Source organism: Sinohyriopsis cumingii, chromosome 3, assembly GCF_028554795.1.
Source record: "Sinohyriopsis cumingii isolate HCF-2022 chromosome 3, ASM2855479v2, whole genome shotgun sequence".
In the NCBI taxonomy this organism is placed as follows: domain Eukaryota; kingdom Metazoa; phylum Mollusca; class Bivalvia; order Unionida; family Unionidae; genus Sinohyriopsis; species Sinohyriopsis cumingii.
Genome location: NC_142963.1, coordinates 124,447,800 through 124,467,380, shown reverse-complemented (window position 1 = coordinate 124,467,380; position 19,581 = coordinate 124,447,800). Strand labels below are relative to the sequence as shown.

Below are 19,581 nucleotides of genomic sequence, written 5' to 3'. Positions count from 1 at the left end.
CTTCGTGTTTTGAGTGACATATATGCTGCCATGCAAACGGTTGTTGTAAATACAACTTTGAGAGTTACCTCTATGATCACAATCTCATTAGCAAAACCAGAATTCAGTGTGACTTTTCTGCACTGTTACCGCCGGTGAATCACAAACACGTGAGATTGTATTAGCATTGCTCCGAGTGTATTCCAGTTGGCCTAACATGCGATCACCACCGTTTGGTGGTCTGCCCGCAAATAAATCGCTTGTGTTTTCATCATGCAATGGCGCCACCAGGAATACTATTGATCTTCCTGCCGACGCGGACGACATAGAATGGATCAAGGAAATAATTTCAACAAAGAATAAGATTGGTGGTCACCAGATAATCTTAAATTTATCTACGTGCCAATGAGTTCACACTTGGTTCTGTCATCGCAATAGAATCTCCAACGTATGCGGCTGACAATGCACGATAATCAATAACATCAGTTTTAGGTTGGCCTGACAACATTTCAGATGATCAACGATTTTTACGTATGGGGTATCATATCGCGCCTGACATTGTGGAGATCACCCGTGATATTATGGAGCTGTCATCGGTGATGTTGTTCGTGGATTGTTCACAATCATACCAAAAGTGTTCAGGGTTCTAAACAAGTTTCAATGTTAGTCGCTGAACGCATCAAAACATTGACCACGACGATTAGTGACTCGAGCACAATCAAACGCGTTCACCGTTCCATCAAACGATACAATGCAGCCTGTGGTAGGTAAAATCATTAATGAAGTCGCTCAGCAACGATCGTCAGAATCAGTGATTGCAAATCTGATAATGGGAAGTGAATAACGGTTAAGGAAATGAGTGGTAAAGTCACCAAACCGTCATGCAAAAGGTATTAGTCAACAATCAAATGTGCATAAACAATGGCTCAGTTCAAAGATATATCTGATCCTGCATTTGACACGAGCGTGTGAGTGACTCGAAGCAGAGAGATTTTCATCATTACTCATATGCGGTAAGAGACCCCAACCAATTAAAAATAGAATTGCAAGTGCAGAACACATCTAGGTTATTTCTTCCATGTAAATTATTTTTGGAAATTGAGGAAAAACTTATACATATCGACAACTGTAACAAGTACGATGCCAATGTCCAAGTTGGATTTGTCAGCAACGGAATCATGAGGTTATTGAACATTGTACGTTGTTCCATGAAAAAGAAATCGAATAAATACTTGACAATGTTGACGCAGCCACTACGATTCTTGGACTATCCAGATACTTCGACGATTATGCAAGAACATCTGGCCCAACAATGATGTTTGTCAGATGCAACTGACCATGTAGATAATAGACTCTATAAAAAATCAAATCACACGGGAAACTTTGTGGGCCTACAACCTGCTAATATGGATCTCAGACCGATATGGATTCATCTTCTTGTTATCTTTGGTGCGCTTGAGCATTCACCAACCCCGCAAACACTTACTGATTTCACATACATGTACATTTAATATTTTACAAATGGTTATTAACATTTACGGACATTAATTGTCCAATGATAATACGCGATTGTATTATTAATAGAAGAACAATGATGGACCCTCAATGTTACCAACTTTAAAAATTAATCGAAGAGGAGAAACAGCTGAATATGACGTCAACAGGAGAACAAGAGAACCGCGTTAATAGTAAATACAAATACGCGTATTTGGTAGTGAATGTTATTTGTGGTGTTGCCGCAGCAGCAACTGTTGGTCTTGGTGTGGCTGGAATCACAAGTACAGCAACCACTGTAGGCCCGCCAATCGGAATTACTGTCGCGCCTATATCGAAAGTAACAGGTTTCAATGGTGGTGCTAGCAAATTAATTTCGATGCGATTGCATTCACAAATACGTATATAGTCAGAACTACTTGCAGCAACACAAAACAGTCCCAATACAAACAGCAATCTGTATTCGTTGGCAGTCGAGGATAATATAATTAGTATGGCCGAATTTGAAATTGTGCTGGCGGCAATGGAAAATCACGATAACTCGATTTACAGACAATACAAGTCGAGTGAAATAATCTTCACTTTCGTGCAGTATTAACGTTAATAATCCACTGGTTGTACATTGTATCTAGCTTGCTAGCGAAGTCGGGGGGGGGGGGGGCAGATGCTGTGGAGACTGGTCATCACCATAAGAGACCAAAAAAGCCAAATCATACGATGTGACACTGTTATTCTTGTTTCGTAAATAAAAGACGTGATCTGAATTGCAGTTATCTGCATACATTAGAGGTTGATCCGAACATCCTTTGTCAAGTCGAGAAGAAATATCTGATGTTATTTATCGCCATTTACAACTATATCATCAATTATTTTTGATCATATGGCACTAGATGGCGGAGGATTACAAATTGGAACAGTATCAGCTTTGCTGTTGTAACATATGTGGAGTACTCCGCCAGAGGCGAATCACCAAGCAAAGCAAATGGATTTGTTTTTGTATAATTTCTTCCGTGGTTATTTCATGATGTGAGGAAATGGCCGAGTGATGTTCCGATTTATTGTAGGATCCATAGGATTGACCTTGAATGTCAGCTGATGTTTTTTTTTCTCTAGTTGACATATTTTACCTGACACTAGCTGAGCATAGACCTCTCGAAATATCGCAAAAGTTTGCTTGAAAGTGACTTATAAAATTTTACCCAGTTGCTCATTTTTCATAGAGCTACGTTATCCTCTGTGGCATGGTTACCTCTCTTGCACGCGATCCACATTATGATTTTTACAACTCTTAATACTGAGTCCGAGTTTGAGATTTTGTGTCAACCAATCGGAATGAACCTCACTTTTGAAAAGTTACTTTTCATTTCCTAACTCAGCTGAAACTAATTTCAAGATTTATAATATCTTGGTTTGATGTAACCAATTTCGTTATAACGATCACGTATTAACATAATGTCACGTATTTGGGAATCATACATGTCCGGTAATCTTGTTCTGGGCACAAGCTATTATCCTTAATAAATAGAAAGGCTGTTGGTTTTAAGTTTAGTCACTGATGCCCACATCTGTCTTTTATGTCGACATATATTTATATCCCGCAATATAAAAAAGAGACTACTAAATGTATTTTTGGTAATAGATGCCTTAAAAGAATCTCCCTGTTCTGCCATTTTTGATTCATCTTTTAGAACGAATACGATACACATGAATTAAATCAAGGTTTAATCTAATTTGTCAAGAAGAAAAAAATATTATCAAAACACATGTTCTGGATAGAGAGATAGTTAGTAGTCGATGCGAAACGTACAATACTGTCCTTCAATATGTATATAGTTACTTGCCTACATACCAGTCACACACTGTTACCTGAACAGACCAAATGCTTGAATATACATGTATATTACCCATAGGTCGATCAATCTTTCTCAAATGAAAAATAGATTATGAATCACCGATGTTTACATTCGCATTATGCAATCACGCTTCTAGAAAATTATTTTGAATAAAGACACTCGATTATAACTAGGTTCCAACTATAAATATCGATTAAAGGATTTTGTAAAATTCCAAGTATATTTATAATACCAGTTATAAATAAAACACGAAAAGCGGTTTTAATAAAATGATATTAATAGATCCTATGGATATTTTAATTCAGGTTACCACAAATACATTTTAAAACTCTAGCCATTAAGGTAAACTCGTTCTGGATACGTGTCCTTAACGTTTGTTATAATATTGAATTTGCCGTTAAGATATTGTCAATAGAATAAGATATATCAAATTTTACATATATGCATATGTTGAAATAATCCAGTTTCGATTTCAAAAATAGAATGATGATGTCAGAACCTTTTCATTCCTTTGTCAGTGACGAATACGTTCAGCAAGTGTAAGGACTAATTAACGATGTCGGAAGTTGCAGCACTTGGCATATTGTGTAAGTATGTTTATCGCATGTATTTGGCCGATAAACGAATTAATATGCTCTATTAATAGAATCAAACCCTCACTTCGGCAAAGAAAAAATATTTTAGTAATTCTCAAGTGATTTTTTTCTTCATGAATTGAAAGGGCAGAGTAACAAAACGTATTGTGTCTAATACCTCGTGTTGTTATCTAAGTAAGTTACGACATCAATTACCAGATGAAAGAGTATTGTTAGTAGTAGTAGTAGTTGTAGTACTCGTGATATTTATCGTGAAATAAAGGTCATAGCCATGGTCGATTTTTTTGTATTTCCGTACCGATCTTTCTCCTGCATCTCCGTTTTACTTATCTCCGTCATCACGAGTACTATTATCATTAGCATCATCACAGAAGAAAGGAGAAGGGGTGGGGTATGGATGGGGGAACCGTTAGGTAACAAATATTTTAACATTCAAAAACCGTCAAAGAAAATGTATCAAGGGAAGTAATCCAAGTAAGAAATTTCGAAAGCTTGCACACTGAAGTTTGTTCTCTTCTCTTTTCAAGGCATTCTTCGAGCTAGAACTGTTCCTTAATATATATGATATCCGGATCCTTACATCTTTGACTTAAAGTTCCAAGAGATAAAAAAGAATAAAAATAAAAATTTATCAGTTAAATTTGTTCATGTTTTTGTTTGATGCGAGGGGGGATCGATGGTAGGAGGAAAACATGTATGCATCTAGCCCCCCTCCTTCATATTTCAGTGCGAGGGCGAAGTACAAAAAAAATAATAATAATAAGCGGAATTATATGTTTCTGTTGGTTTTAACAGTTAATATACTGAACTAGAGTGTCAAAGCATCATTATACTTCTCAACACCCCCCCCCCAAAAAAAAAACAGAAACTATGAGGCGCTGTAGCGGACCAAGTCTGGTCCAATGAGAAAGTTGCAGTTGAAATTTCGATGTTGTATTTCGAGAAATCCAATATCACGTGTGGGATCAAATTGCATGTCCTTAAAGTTCCATTGTCTAGATCGAGATTTTTTGGTTTTATATCTTGAATTATACAGTGGTGGTTTAAAGTTCTATTTCCTATGACGACTTTTTACAGTGCATATTTTAAATTACACAGCCGTGGTTGAAATTTCATTATCATATGTCGAAAATCCCTAATTCACATATTGAATGTAACTGTTTGTGATGAAAGTTCCATTTTATATGGTGAGTATTAAGATTTCATCTGTTGAATTTGACAGCAATAAGAAGCAGCCTCCTTGTTTAAAAATAACGCAGTCATTTCATCAGAGCGACCTATAGCGAAGAAATTCATAGTAATTCTCGACCTGTGAATGGTAACTTTCAAACTGTAAATGCATGAAATGTAATGGTGCCTCGTAGTTGAATACACGAATGATGTATCTTAATACTCGATATTATTTTGAATTGTTAAAGTGGACATTGTGTAATGTTACTTTTAACAGCAACACATTATTTCACCATATAAAAATACCAATTCTGACAAGCACAATAAAATGTCCGACCACCGCTATGTAATTCAACAGATACAATCCAAAAACTCAACTTACAAAATGGAACTTTCAGCACAAGTATTGTGATTCAACATGTTACATTTGAAACTCTCAACATATGACATTTAAATATTTCAACAACCGCCGTGTAATTCAGAAGATACAGTCTAAAAAGTCGACATTGGACATCGAATTTTCAATCAGTGCTGTATAATTCAACAGATGAAATCTAAACACTCAACATATGACATCGAACTGTCAACATAAACTATTGGAAACAACATGTGAATTAGGAATTCTCGAAGTACCGCCGTGTAATTCATACGACACAATCTAAAACCTCGACATAGAAAATATAACTTACAACCACTAATGTTTAATTCAACAGATACAATCTAAAATCTCGACCTAGAAAATGGAACTTTAAGGACAAGCATTTTTGATACAACACGGGAAATTGGAATTCTGGACATATGACGTTAAAATTTCAACGGCAACGTTCTGACTGGACCAGCTTTTGTCCGCTACGGCTCCTCATACCAAACAAACTGTCAAACCTTCCGATCTTGTATATGTATAAGAGAAAACCAGCCTGAACATTGTACATCTCAATTACAAGGGAAATCTATAACAAAAAGAGTTGGGAATATAAAAATGAGATGAAACTATTACATAAATGCGCAACTTTCAAGAACTTTTACATGATTTTTTGGTCAGGAAATATCATGAAGCGGAATCGGAATGATTCTTTTGCCTTTTTTCTAAATGTGTTCTCTGTAAATTTCCTCTACTTTTCACTAATTTTTACTAAATATAGTTACCTCATAGTTAAAGATAAATTAATGCCATCGACTGTGTCACTATATATCTGTTCCATACTTTTTGATGTAATATTTATCCTAATTTTCTATCATTGGACACTGTGTCAGGTAGTTTATATGTGTTTGACGTTGACAAATGTAAACAATAAGGAGACAAATACACATGGAAATTATTTTACTACATACGGTGCCATCCAGATTAAGATAATACAACATGTAGCCTTTGGAACACACAGTGGATAATCTGGATATTAAAAAAGGAGCCCACTACCTTCCAAACTGATTACATTGTACAATATTTCGGGACGTGAGTTGTACGACCTCAGGGAGGTGGACGACACCAGGAAGACGGCCATCATCGACAGAGAGCTCATCAAGGGGCACGGAGAATCTCTTGTCGATTCGCCTTGCAACTGCTTCAGATCCTGTCAACATCCTCGGTGTCTACGTCCCCACCCTCACGTCTTCAGAAGACCAAAATGATCAGTTCTCTGGGCAGCTGGACGAACAGATCAAGATATGTCCTAAAGACGAGCCACTATTTATCCTCGGTGAGTTTTATTGCCAGAGTAGGTGCGGACCACGAATCATGGCCTACCTGCTTCGGACATGGTGGCACTGGAAAGATCAACATAAAAGGCCAGAGACTGCTGGAGCTGTGCACCTACCATGACCTGTGCGTTACAAACACCTTCTTCAAGTGTAGGCCACAACACAAAATGTCCTGGAAACACCCAGGTCTCATCGCTGGCACCAGCTCGACTCGTTTATCGCCCGGCGCTCTGCCCTGAAAAGCGTCCTCTCAACCGGAAGCTACCATAGTGCAGACTGTCTCTCCGACCACGCCCTTGTGAGCAGCAGGGTGTGCCTATAGCCACACACACACTACACCGCTCCAAGCCAAAAGATCGCCATCGAGTCAACACTGCGCAGATGTCGGAGGAGTATGTGTCCTCCCTGGACCAGGCTCTCCAGGACCTGCCAGAGCACGATGCCACAGCCAAGTGAAAGGCCATGAAGGGTATCATTTACAGCACAGCCATATCCACGTTTGGCAAGAAGGAACGGCCCAGTCAGGACTGGTTCAACGCACACCTTTCAAGGATGAAACCAATAATTGAGGACAAACGAAAAACATTTATAGCTTACAAAAAATGCCCCAATGAACGGACGCTTGCTTCCCTCAGAAGTGCCCGAAGCACCACCCAACGCATCGATAGACAGTGTGCAAACGAGTACTGGCAGCAACTGTGTGAAGGAATCCAGCGCAGTGCCGAGTCTGGAAACGTCCAAGACATGTACAGTTGCATCAAGAAGGCCCTAGGCCCTACAGTGAAAGGGGTCCCCCCTTGAAATCTCTGAGGGGAGAGAAGATCACAGATTGAGAGCAACAGATGTCCAGATGGCTAGAGCACTACTCGGAGCTTTACTCCCTTGAAACGTCAGTCACCGATGTGGACCTTTGCGGCATATAGAAACTGCGCACCATGGAGGAGCTCGACAAAGTGCCCACCTTAGATGAGCTCAGAAAAGCCATCGACTCCCTCCCAAACGACAAAGCACCAGTAGCGAAAGCATCCCGTCTGAAGCTATCAAATGTGCGAAACCAATATTGCTTCAGCCGCTGAATGAGCTAATCTGCCTCTGCTTGGAGGAAGGAGCAGTCCCCCAAGACATGCGCCACACCATCATTTGACATTTTACAAAAGCAAGGGCGACCGCAATGACTGTAACAATTACATTGTTGGCAAAGTGTACGCCCACATCCTCCTCAACAGGCTTCAGCTGAAGTCGGACCGTGTGTACCAGGAATCCCAGTGCGGTGTCAGAGCAGAAAGGTCGACAACAGACATGTTCTTCTCCCTCTGACAAATCCAAGAGAAGAGCAACCACACTACATGATGTTCATCGACCTTACCAAGGCCTTTGACATGGTCAGCAGGAAGCGCCTATTTGAACTTCTCAGGAGGATTGGCTGCCCCCCCCCCCAACTCCGCAGCATGATAATCTCTTTCTATGCCGTTATGAAGGGAACAGTCCTGTATGATGGATCCTCCTTAGACTCATTCATCATCAACAGCGGTATGAAGCAGGGCCGGCCCTTTTCGGGATCGTCTTCTCCCTGCTCCTGTCCTTCGCCTTCGACTCGTCCACTGATGGCATATATCTGCACACCAGGTCCGACAGGAGGCTGTTCAACCTGGCACGGATGCCAAAGTGAGGTCACTACTCATTAGGGAGATGCTCTTTGATGATGACGCGGCTCAGGTGACCCACACCGAGGATGCCCTCAAGTAATTGGGAAATCGTTTCGATGATGCCTGCAAGCAGTTCGGGTCACCACTGCCCCCTCCATCAAAATCGACTTTGTCACCCTGGAAGCATTCAACAACTTTACTTACCTGGGTTCAACCATCAGCTATATTCTCCAGCTCGATGTGGAGCTGAACTGAAGGCTTGGAAAGGCAAACACCATCATGGCCCGACTAACGAAGAAAGTGTGGAAAAACAACGCGCTGACAGGGCACACCAAGATCTACCAGTCCTCCGTTCTCAGCACCCTCCTGTATGGAATTGAGACCTGGAGCACTTACATGAGGCAAGAGCGCCGGCTCAACTCCTTCCATATACGGTGCCTAAAACACATCCTGAAAATCAGCTGGCAAGACCGCACCCCACACAGCGAGATCCTGCAGGGTGCAGGTATCCCCAGCGTGTACTCACCACCATAGACCTCCTTCCTGCACAAAAATTCAAATTTTTTCATAGACAGTCATTTTGGTGCCACCGTCTGATGGTGTCACCCGGTGCGGTTCGCACCCTCCTAGTGATGCCACTGCTCTCTCTCTCTCTCTCTCTCTCTCTCTCTCTCTCTCTCTCTCTCCACCCCCACTCCCCCTTTGGACGGTTTGACTAAACTTTACCATCATTCATAGGTCCAGAGACATCGTCGTGTGACACAAGTGAAAATCCCCAACGCTCGTATTTTCATGAATTTTCGCCCGTATCTAGCTACGCTAATCCAGAGAGAGAGGGACGACGGGGGCGACCATTTGGACATTTTTATATTTAATAATTAATAATCGAGTTTTACAACAATATAATAAATTTAAGAAACAAAGACAACAAAGCATTAAATACGTTACAGTATGTGTGCCTCGTAACCGACAAATTTAACATAGACCTAGTGTCGACTGGCGAATGCAACTATGTATCATTGACATTATGAACACTGTCGATAGATCCCAAGAAAAGCGTAAATATATCGTTACGGCGAACCAGATTACTGTAGGTTACTTTGTACAAGTTCAGTTTTAATGTTTTCGTCCAGCGCCATGTTTTTCTCTCTCACTTCAGATTTTTGCGTTTTGTCTCTTACGCACGAAAGGGAAGAGGTGAATGAAAAAAAAGAAAAGAAAGGATACCGATGAAATTGTGTACCATTTTAATTTCATTTCGAAAATAGACACTATTAATACCTTTTATTGTTATTTTCATATGTCATTTATGTTTAATGAATGAGTAAAAATTCATCATTGATCTATAGGCCTACAGTTGAAAGAATGTTTGTATATTCGTAATAGTGAGCCATGGACGGATCACAGTAAGCCATGGACGGATCACAGTTTGATATACCAATCGTATTGGTATATCAATTTGCTTTATACCAACACTTTAAATGCCATGTTATTTTTAATATATATATATATATATATATATATATATATATATATATATATATATATATATATATATATATATATATATATATATATATATATATATATATATATATATATATACTATTGGAAAAATATCAATTACCGCCGGACCCCGGTGGCCGAGTGGTCGAAAGAGCTCGCATTTACCGATCACTGCCATCTCACCTCTATCCTCGTAGGTTCGAGACTCGGTTTTGGCCAGTGTGGTATGGGAGTGATTTTCACAGTTTTCTTCCTCCATCAATTATACTGGACATCTTATATAGCCAATCATGTGTTGAACAATGGCGTTAAATCCAAGACAGCAATAATTACCGCCATTTATTGAATTAACTAGCTTTCCAAAATCACATATTATTTCAGTTTATTTTATGAAAAAGAATTCGAGTGAATGCGGTTGTAATAGGTATGTACTATTTTCATTTTTCTCATTTCAGTGTTGAACTCAACCTTTACCAGTGACACTTATTTCAACTGTTTTGAAGACATATGCCTCACTGGACGGGATTACTGTGACACGTTCCATCTCAGATGTGCTCTCTGCTCAGATCATGAGGAAAACTGTTTTACCAATAGGCAGCAACAGAACTGCACTCAGTTCTGCATGGGTAGATACATCAAGATGTCTAGGATGACTAAAATTGCAGAATAGTTTGAAAAAGTATCCCTATAAATGAATTCATTTATGAAGCATTTCTGGTACACGTCTGCATTCATCTATCGAAGAAACGAGTATAGATTTTCCAAAATCGCTCAAGAAGCTGGTATTGCAGACTACTGTTTAGTATTTCTTTAAAGGTCATCCTGTTTAGTAAGTAACTGACGTTCTCCGCTACAAACCACTTGCACTCGCTTATAAGTCGGGTTCAACTGCAAGTCAAACAAACCCAAATCTGATGTCGCATAATACCCCGGCAGATCTTGGTCTACGCAGTTTTCAGTTGGACCTGACTTATTCGCAAATATAGGCGATATTTGTAATTATCTTGAACCACTGATCAAAAAGATCACAACGTAAGACAATGTAAAGTAAACGTAAAGATGGAGGAGGCGAAAAAATTGTGTGCAATTAATTAACTAAATATGTGATTTGTAAAAGGGGTAAGTTGTCCAGATGTACCTATCAGAAAGAATGTTTGTTCATTCTCTTTGCAGATGGCTGGACGAAAAAACATCAGGCAAACTGTGGTTCACAGAATGATGGTATGCTTTTCGTACGTACTTTCGCACGTGTATTCCTGCACACGTTTTGCAAATAGCAAAATATTATGAAATATCAGCGAATAAATACAAAAGAAAAAACCATAAGGTGGATTTTACAAATTTCATCGGACATGATCTTTGGGATTTATATAGTAACGCGTTGGACTGAATGACGATAAACATTAAAATAAAATTAAAAAGTAAAGATTCTAGTGTACATTCAGCGTTAGGTTTATAATCAACTACCCCGGTTGAATCAAACATTTCCTAGATCTTCGTTTTGTTTTTTAATTAAACCAACCTTTTGAATCTGCGGATGATTTGAGATTTAAGGCGATGGAAGCTTCCTCCCTAACATTTAAAATGAAAGATTTGTCTCAAGATACACATTAGTAGAGCAGGCGTAATACTCGTGCACTCTATCGTACTTGATACTGAGATAAGACAACATACGTAATACACCTTTGTACGGCGTTTATGAAATATCCGTTCTATTTGCAGTGTACTTTTCGTTTCTAGATTAAAAGAGTTTACCATTAATTTCATATTTAATGTATGCTAGCAATTGCTGCATGACATCAAAATAGTCAAATAAATCGATGGAAAAAAATCTCATATGCGTGTCATCCTGTTCCAAACATGCTGTATTTTATTCGTTTTCCGCCATTTTATGCTCTACCCAGTGAGTGGATTCTGTCTCATTCACTTTGTACCGTTTCATTCACATTTCTATACTCGCACTTTTGTGGATATATTGTAATAGGTCATGCCCATCTGTCCGTCCATCTGTCCGTCTTTCAACGTGATGCTTGTAACAGCAGCTTCATCTACACCAATCAAGGGATAAGTGCTAATATTTTGCATGATGGCTAAATAGGAGGAGGAAAATATGACAACGAAGATTTCCAATCATGGATGCATACCCCTGGGCAGGTGATGGGAGTCAGGGTCACATTTTCAGGTCCATTCAGGTGGTCCGCAATAAGGCTCATCGTGGTATGCCAACGGTACAATCAGCACTAGGAAAGATCATTATGTGGTCGGCTAAAACACTCACCAACAATGCAAAAAAATGTTTGAAAACCACTGACTTACACTGAATGAGGGAGGGTGATCGTGTTTGGCTTGATGTCTCAGGACAATGAGTAGATACCAGCGAAGGTTTTGAATCTTAAATGCATCAGTGAGATGGGAGTGGGTATGGTGGATCGTGAAATAAAAGAAATCTTTAGAAATTTGTTATATCTTTCATCTCTAGTTTATATATCTTTTTAATTTCAGAGCCCTTTACACGTATATGAATGTAGTTCGTTCTTTTCTCCCACATTCAGTTTCCACTACTTCGTTCACTGCGGAATAGTTATATATATATATATATATATATATATATATATATATATATATATATATATATATATATATATATATATATATATATATATATATATATATATATATATATAAATAGAGAGAGAAAGCAAAGTCTTTCTATATTTCCCAGATTATGCCTATTTGGCTAGTATGCCTTCATCAGTGCGTTCTCATGAAATATAATTATCTTCGAATGCGTGCTTTAACTCATAAAGAGTGATATATATATATATATATATATATATATATATATATATATATATATATATATATATATATATATATATATATATATATATATATATATAACTCAACAAATACTGTATGTACGTATGACTGTAATATGTATGTTGGAAAATTGCCTATATTGCACCTCTGTCCTGTTTTTCCTTAGAATGTAGCGTCTGGAAGTACATAGCTATAGGAGAATCCTGTCTCCTGTTTCTGGTGGTGATACTGTTGATCATCTATCTAATGAGGTCCCACCTAAAATCCTGCTTTGGAAGGTGTTATAGAAATCCAGAGGATGGGCCTGCCAACACCGAAGAAAAATCCGACGGAACCGACTTAACGGAAGTCGACAATGTCGAATCTCTCCTTGAACCGGTTGCTCCTAATAATAATGGTTAGTAACATAACATTTATACATGCATTCATAAATTTATGTTTATATGTATATTCATATGTATATGTATTCATATGTATATTCACACACACACACACACACGCACACACACACACACACACATATATAAGGTCTGTAGTCCAAGAAACGGGAACCTTTAATTATAAGCAAAATCATCATCATCATCATCATCATCATTATCATCATCATCATACGCCAAAGAAAGTTAAAGTTTCTCCACCTTTACACCATTTAAATAAATAAAACAAGTCTCGAATCACCACTTTACAGGGGAAGTACATCCAAGGCCAGAGCTGAGAAGTTCCGTCAGATACCAGTCGTCCTGACCAGTTGACCAGTGGCTCGATAAACAGATCCGTGTTGATAGATACAAAAAGAGACTGATGGATAAATGGATGGTTAGATAGATGGATAGATGGATGCGTGGATATTTGTTTTTTTACTTTTTGTAATTGGCTGTTTATTATTTGAAACAAAACAAGTGAGTTGTCTACACTATTTTTTATGAAGCATGTACATATCTTCTTTTGGGGTTAGAGTGGGGTGGGGGTATGCTATCTTGCCTTATATCTTGCAACATGGTCCAGTATTCCAAAAGTTCATTGACCATACTATGAATGGATCTTGAGAGCCGACTGCTCGTATAATAATATAAAAAGGAAGAGACAGAAGAAATAATATATTGTTATGCTTGAAACACATAAGTCGCGATACACGTAATCAAATGATGATAATGCAAGAGGAGATCAATGGAAACGTGTTATAATGTCAATTTTATTAAAATCAGGTCTCCACTGTCCTGCGTGAAGATCTGAATGTGACTGCCGAGGGGTCATTTTCTGGTGAAAATATAAAACTTCATCTGACTGGCTGATAAAATTAGCGATTGTGGTAAACACATATGTCACCAGAACAAGTCCCCTAAGCGGTCGTTGTCAGATCTTCACGTAGGACGGTGGAGACCTGATTTTAATCTGATTGAATATAATGCAGTACTTGACATTTTTAGATAATTATCACAATATTTCAATCAAAAGTAGTAGCAAATATTATATTCAATGGTTCCTGTCATATATCAAGTCTGCGTCAGATCTAATACTATTATTATTTATTGCTGTCTTACTGTTGTCAAAGATTTGATCTGTAAACAAAACAGCATATCATCAACCATTAATATATAATGATATTCCATGACAAGAGCCACATAGTCGGTTGTTCTTAAGTCTGTCCTTTTCTACTGTCGTAAATTAGTATGTTTCGTCGTCTTTGTCAGACTTACAAAAACGGCACTAACAGCTGCCTCGCTTGGCGCTCAGCATTAAGAGGTTATTGTTAGGACTGGTCGGTCTGGTGTCAGGATAATGTGACTGGGTGGGACATCATGCTTCATGTCTGCGGCATGATGCCCCAGTGCAAGACATCACTATAAACTGTCACACTGCAGACATCGTAGCGATATGACTGAAAAATTGTTAAAGCTACGTTAAAAATCCAAATCACACACACACACACACACACACACACACACACACTCGTCTTTGTCTGCTTTCACATTGCATCAGTATTAAATGTCTATATCTCAAGTTAATATGAATATTAAGATGCTCTGGAATGTTTGAGGAATTATGTCGTCTGCTCTTAGCCTTAGTGCAATGCTGGATAAATATGATGTTGATGTAGCATACATGACTGAGCATAAACTATTTGAGCAAATTCTTCCATTTTGTCATTCTGTTCGTTCTTATTACAAATGTAGTGCTAAGGCAGAGAATATTTCCTCCAATGGCATGTTGATAAAATGGGATCAAGGAAGCGTTGCAGTCTTCTGCTAAACACCCTCTCATGCTAACTTTACATATAACGCTATTAGTGACATAATCGTTAGCATAGAATTAAAATTACCAAATATGCACAGTGTACATATTTTTGTGTATTTTGCCGACCCTATTTTAGGGCATAGATATTTGTAGGATGCAAATTGAGGTGATTCAAAATCTGTACTTACAGCTTGGTGTGTATTTTACTGTGAATTTCAATGCAACAGCTGAATTTGAGACATATATTTCACGATTTCGTAAGATATAATAATCTAGTGAATGCTGGTTATTTAACAATATGCATTGGTTCCAGCTGAAAACGATGACTGATCATTTTGTTCTTTCGGATCAATGCAGTAGCGTACTACGGGGGGAGGGCGGGCCGGTTACCCCGGGCGCCAGAGGTCTTGGGGCGCAAACACAAATGATCATTTTTTTCCAAAAATGACTAAATTGTGCTTGTAAAATTTTACTCCTGAATGGCGACTTTTCAGCAAATTACATAACACAATCGTATAGCGAGTATTTGCATACTCGTTTCTGCTACCAGCGTGTGCTTCATGAACAAATCACTACTTTCTTCATTGGCGCCCCTCAACACCACGCTAATCCTCATTCGCATCTTCGCATCACAGCGAGCGAGAGGGATCCAGACACAAGTCAGTTAAAACAGGTGTCCATCTTCGAATCCGTCAAACAACCACTAGCAGTTAGATTTTTTGGAAGGGGTATGTGGGGATTATAATTTTGTAAATGCCTGCAGATGTTAATTTCAAATAACGCCGATTTCAGGAAAAGCCACAAAATGACATTAAATTGCAGGAAAATGGTTGGCGGCCTGGGCTCTGCCCCATGCCTCGCTGGGGGAGATCACAGCGTTCCCATAAATCCCCCAGCTGGAAGGGGGCACTATCCCCCTCTCAAGAACCGTCCCACAGCTTCGTCTCTTCGGGCCTCTTATTTCTGGCCCCTTGCGCCATCATTGTCGCCTTGGGCGCCATTTACACCACTGGCCAGGGGCGCCATTAACCCTTAGTACACAACTGGATCAGTGCATACATAGTATACGGAACGTGCACATTGTTGAGGATCTCGAAGAGCACGTGATAACTGACCAACTCCCTATACTTACTTTTTGCAGTTATATGTGTGAGTGACCTCGGACAGCCTATGAAGAGAAAGCATAGACTGTAATGCATTAGATGTTGATACCTCACAAAATTATCGAGCTTAACAGGACCATCGCCTGAAATCTTTGAATATAGATATTATATGGTATTATTTCCTATAATATCGATATATTTTATTTGGTACATTATTACTGCAATACAGCAGTCAAGCGACATCACGCTCCCAAGTTCCAAATTCATTTATCACGCCAAACCATATTGGTCAGATGAATGAACTTAAAGAATTGCACAGGCTTCAAAGACAAGCTAGGTATGCTTGAATAAATGAGGGGAGCCCAAGGGGTAATGAATACAGTTCTTACAGAGAATATAAAGCTAAGAAGAGAGTGTTTGGAAACCTGCAAAAATATGTATGTAAATATATAGTATACGTATAAGAAGAAGTTGAAAAAGCACATGAAGGTGATGCAAGCCATTTCTGGAATGTCATCAATGTTAAGAGAGGTAAAAATATAAAATGTCAAGAAATAGATTTCGATGGAATTTGGGTTCATGATGACGCGTCTATTGCGAACAAATTGCTAGATATTATGAGGACATTCATACGCCAAATTTTAGCCATAACTGTGACGAGAACTTCTATGCATGAAAAGAGCGGGAAATAAGTCAAGCTCTGCAAGATGGCTCAGGCCATATTATGGCCTTATCAGTGCAACTGAAGTAAAAGAAATCATAAAGTTCAAAGAAATCCAAAGCACAGGGCTAATATAAAATTTACAACGAACATTTGATCTGTATTTACTAAACTGATTGATCAATCTTACATACATATAGGTTACAAACGATGATTAGTGATACCACTGTACATAGGTAACAGAAAATCGAAGAACTCCCTCGAAAGTTACAGGCCTGTTTCTTTGCGGCTTGTTATCTTCGAAACATTAGAAAAAAGTATTCATGTGCGTTTGGTCACTTGGCTCGAAGATCTTGATTATAATATTCCTTCTTCACAGTAAATGGTTGCCAACAGTTTTGGGCTGCTCAACAGCGAATTTATCGCTGTCTCAGTCAGTACAGTATAACGTAAATCCCATCACATGTTTTTGCTGCTTTTTCTTGATACCAAAAATGTATTCAACACCTTGTGTCACAAAGAACTACTTATTATATTATTCACGTGGACAGTTACAGGTAAATCTGTATTGAAATTTCTGAGTAACATATGTGTATAAATTTTAAGAACAAATTCCTTGTCAACGGGCATATTTTGGACTGGTTCCCAATTGGCATCAAATTAAGCTTACGTCAAATAATACAATGATCAAGGCATACAAGAAAAGAAGAAAAAAAACTTATCAGTCTCTTTGTTATTGACATTAAACCAAATGGCTAAAACCCTCTGGTTGCTGTAAATATGATCTAAAATAATACTTTCTTCAATGTTTTTTGATAGTGAATTGTTTAAGATTTTGCAATGTTACCACGCTTTACAGAACAAAATAATGATGCATTTTGCCAAACCATTACAAGAATTTCCAACACATACAGATCAGGTATTTCTCTTGGAATGATAAGTTGGACATCAGTTTATTCATAAATCGATAGCAAAAATCTAATGTTTTTATACAGATTATGTTTAATGTGTAATGATGTACATAAAAGATGTGTTTAACGTTGCCTTATTTCACGTCATTTTCATCGAATGTAAGTCAAGCTACGCGTTAACGTCCAGTCAATATGATACGTTAAAGAAGTTTGATTTCCTACACCATCTAACTGATTATTTGCAGCATTCTGACATTCCAGATGAACGAAATTTGAAAGAAATTGGAAGGTTTAAAATTGCATGGTTGTAAAAAAGCCTTGGTAGATTTAAAATGACTAATGGACATATTTTGACAGGAATTTTTCCATGCATGAATCCTTGCAACCTGCCTCAGCAAGGCACTCTGATCGGCTAAAATCTGATAAAAATTAAAATATTAACTTAAAAGGTATTACATTTACTTATGTAGCTAGATTATGGATTGTTGTTCCTCAAACAAAGCTCGACAAGTATATTCAGTTTGGGATTGTTCATACAGACTTGTTGCGTCATATTTGTGCTGCATATCCTTAAATGTCGAGTGTTATAAACTCTCTTTGGGATGTCCTGATTGACAACTTTCCACTAAGCCTACTTTTACTTAACGCAAAAGATGGGCTGCAACTGCAGTATATTCAAAGTAAGGTTATCATCGGTGTAGTTGACAAAGAAAACTCTCTAAGTTATTTGTCCTGCATCCAGCATACTTTGCCATGCAGTGTACAGCTGTGTTCTACAAAAAATAGATGTTTTGTAACATGTAACTTTGCAGACCATACAAAATTTAATAATGGTTAGTATAATATTTTATTGCACAGTGTTATAATAGTCGTGCTATACTTTTGCTTCTATTTTCATACGCACGACATTATTTCTGTCGCTTCTACGGTCTATGATTGACTTCTTATTCACGAGGCCATGCTGCATAGTTTGCCTGCATCTTTCATTATTTGTATATACTTTTTCTTCCTGACTTTTTAAAAGGAAGTTTTATGATTTTAATCAGTTGATTTATTATACTTTGTTATTTATTGTGTAAGGAAGGAAATAAAGATGACGATATAATCTAATAATAGTATTATCTCTTACAGCTTGCCCAAATTTTGCTCTATAAACGAAACATATTGTACGAGATCGCAACCAAGAGTGACAATGTTAGCAATTGTGATCTATAAGATCTTAAATAAAAACTTCATTCCAAGTCTTCTGTGTGATTTTTTGTATGATAAATCATCTTATGATCTGTACGTACCTTGATATGCAACACACAATTACGTTATACTTCATTCATTGAGACAACAGGTACTTGTCGCTGGTTTTTCAAGCAAATAGATTTTTGCTGAATGACGCGCCGCTATGACCACCGAAGTGCAACGTTTTATAATTTTATTTTTAAAAAAAAGGGTGGGGGGGCAAGAAACGCAACAATGAAAACGCAGTAAACAATAAGTACCTGTCGGTAGAAGTACAGCAAATTCAGCTAATTTGAATGCTAATCAAACGTTGTGAGAATCAGAGCTGCGGGAAGCTGGATGCGTATGATTGACATATTGAGGGATACAAGATGTTGCTACAATAGGTACCTCATCTTAAAGAGAGAGAGAGAGAGAAAGAAAGAAAGAAAGAAAAAGGGAGAGAAAGAGGATGCTGCTACAATGGGCACTTTATATCAATGAGAGAGAGAGTGATACAAGATGTTGCTACGATAGGCAATTTATAATAATGAGAGAGAGAGATGTTGCTACAATGGCCACTTTATATTAATGAGAGAGAGAGAGAGAGAGAGAGAGAGAGAGAGAGAGTGATACAAGATGTTGTTACAATATGCACTTTATATTAATGAGAGAGAGAGAGAGGGAGAGAGATACA

The 19,581-nt window shown here is 38.1% G+C and overlaps 1 protein-coding gene across 2 annotated transcripts; it reads left to right on the top strand.

The window, feature by feature from the left end:
- The first annotated feature begins 3,673 nt into the window (after window positions 1-3,673).
- LOC149803771 (uncharacterized) lies at window positions 3,674-18,914 on the top strand. Of its 2 annotated transcripts, XM_089953552.1 has the most exons (5): window positions 3,674-3,913; window positions 10,398-10,568; window positions 11,116-11,163; window positions 12,929-13,159; window positions 13,451-18,914. In XM_089953552.1, the coding sequence occupies exons 1-5, from the start codon at window positions 3,883-3,885 to the stop codon at window positions 13,504-13,506; spliced, it is 537 nt and encodes a 178-aa protein (XP_089809678.1). In that variant the 5' UTR covers window positions 3,674-3,882; the 3' UTR covers window positions 13,507-18,914. The 2 variants fall into 2 exon arrangements, with proteins under 2 accessions (XP_089809678.1, XP_089809680.1); XM_089953554.1 differs by lacking the exon at window positions 11,116-11,163.
- The last annotated feature ends 667 nt before the right edge of the window (window positions 18,915-19,581 follow it).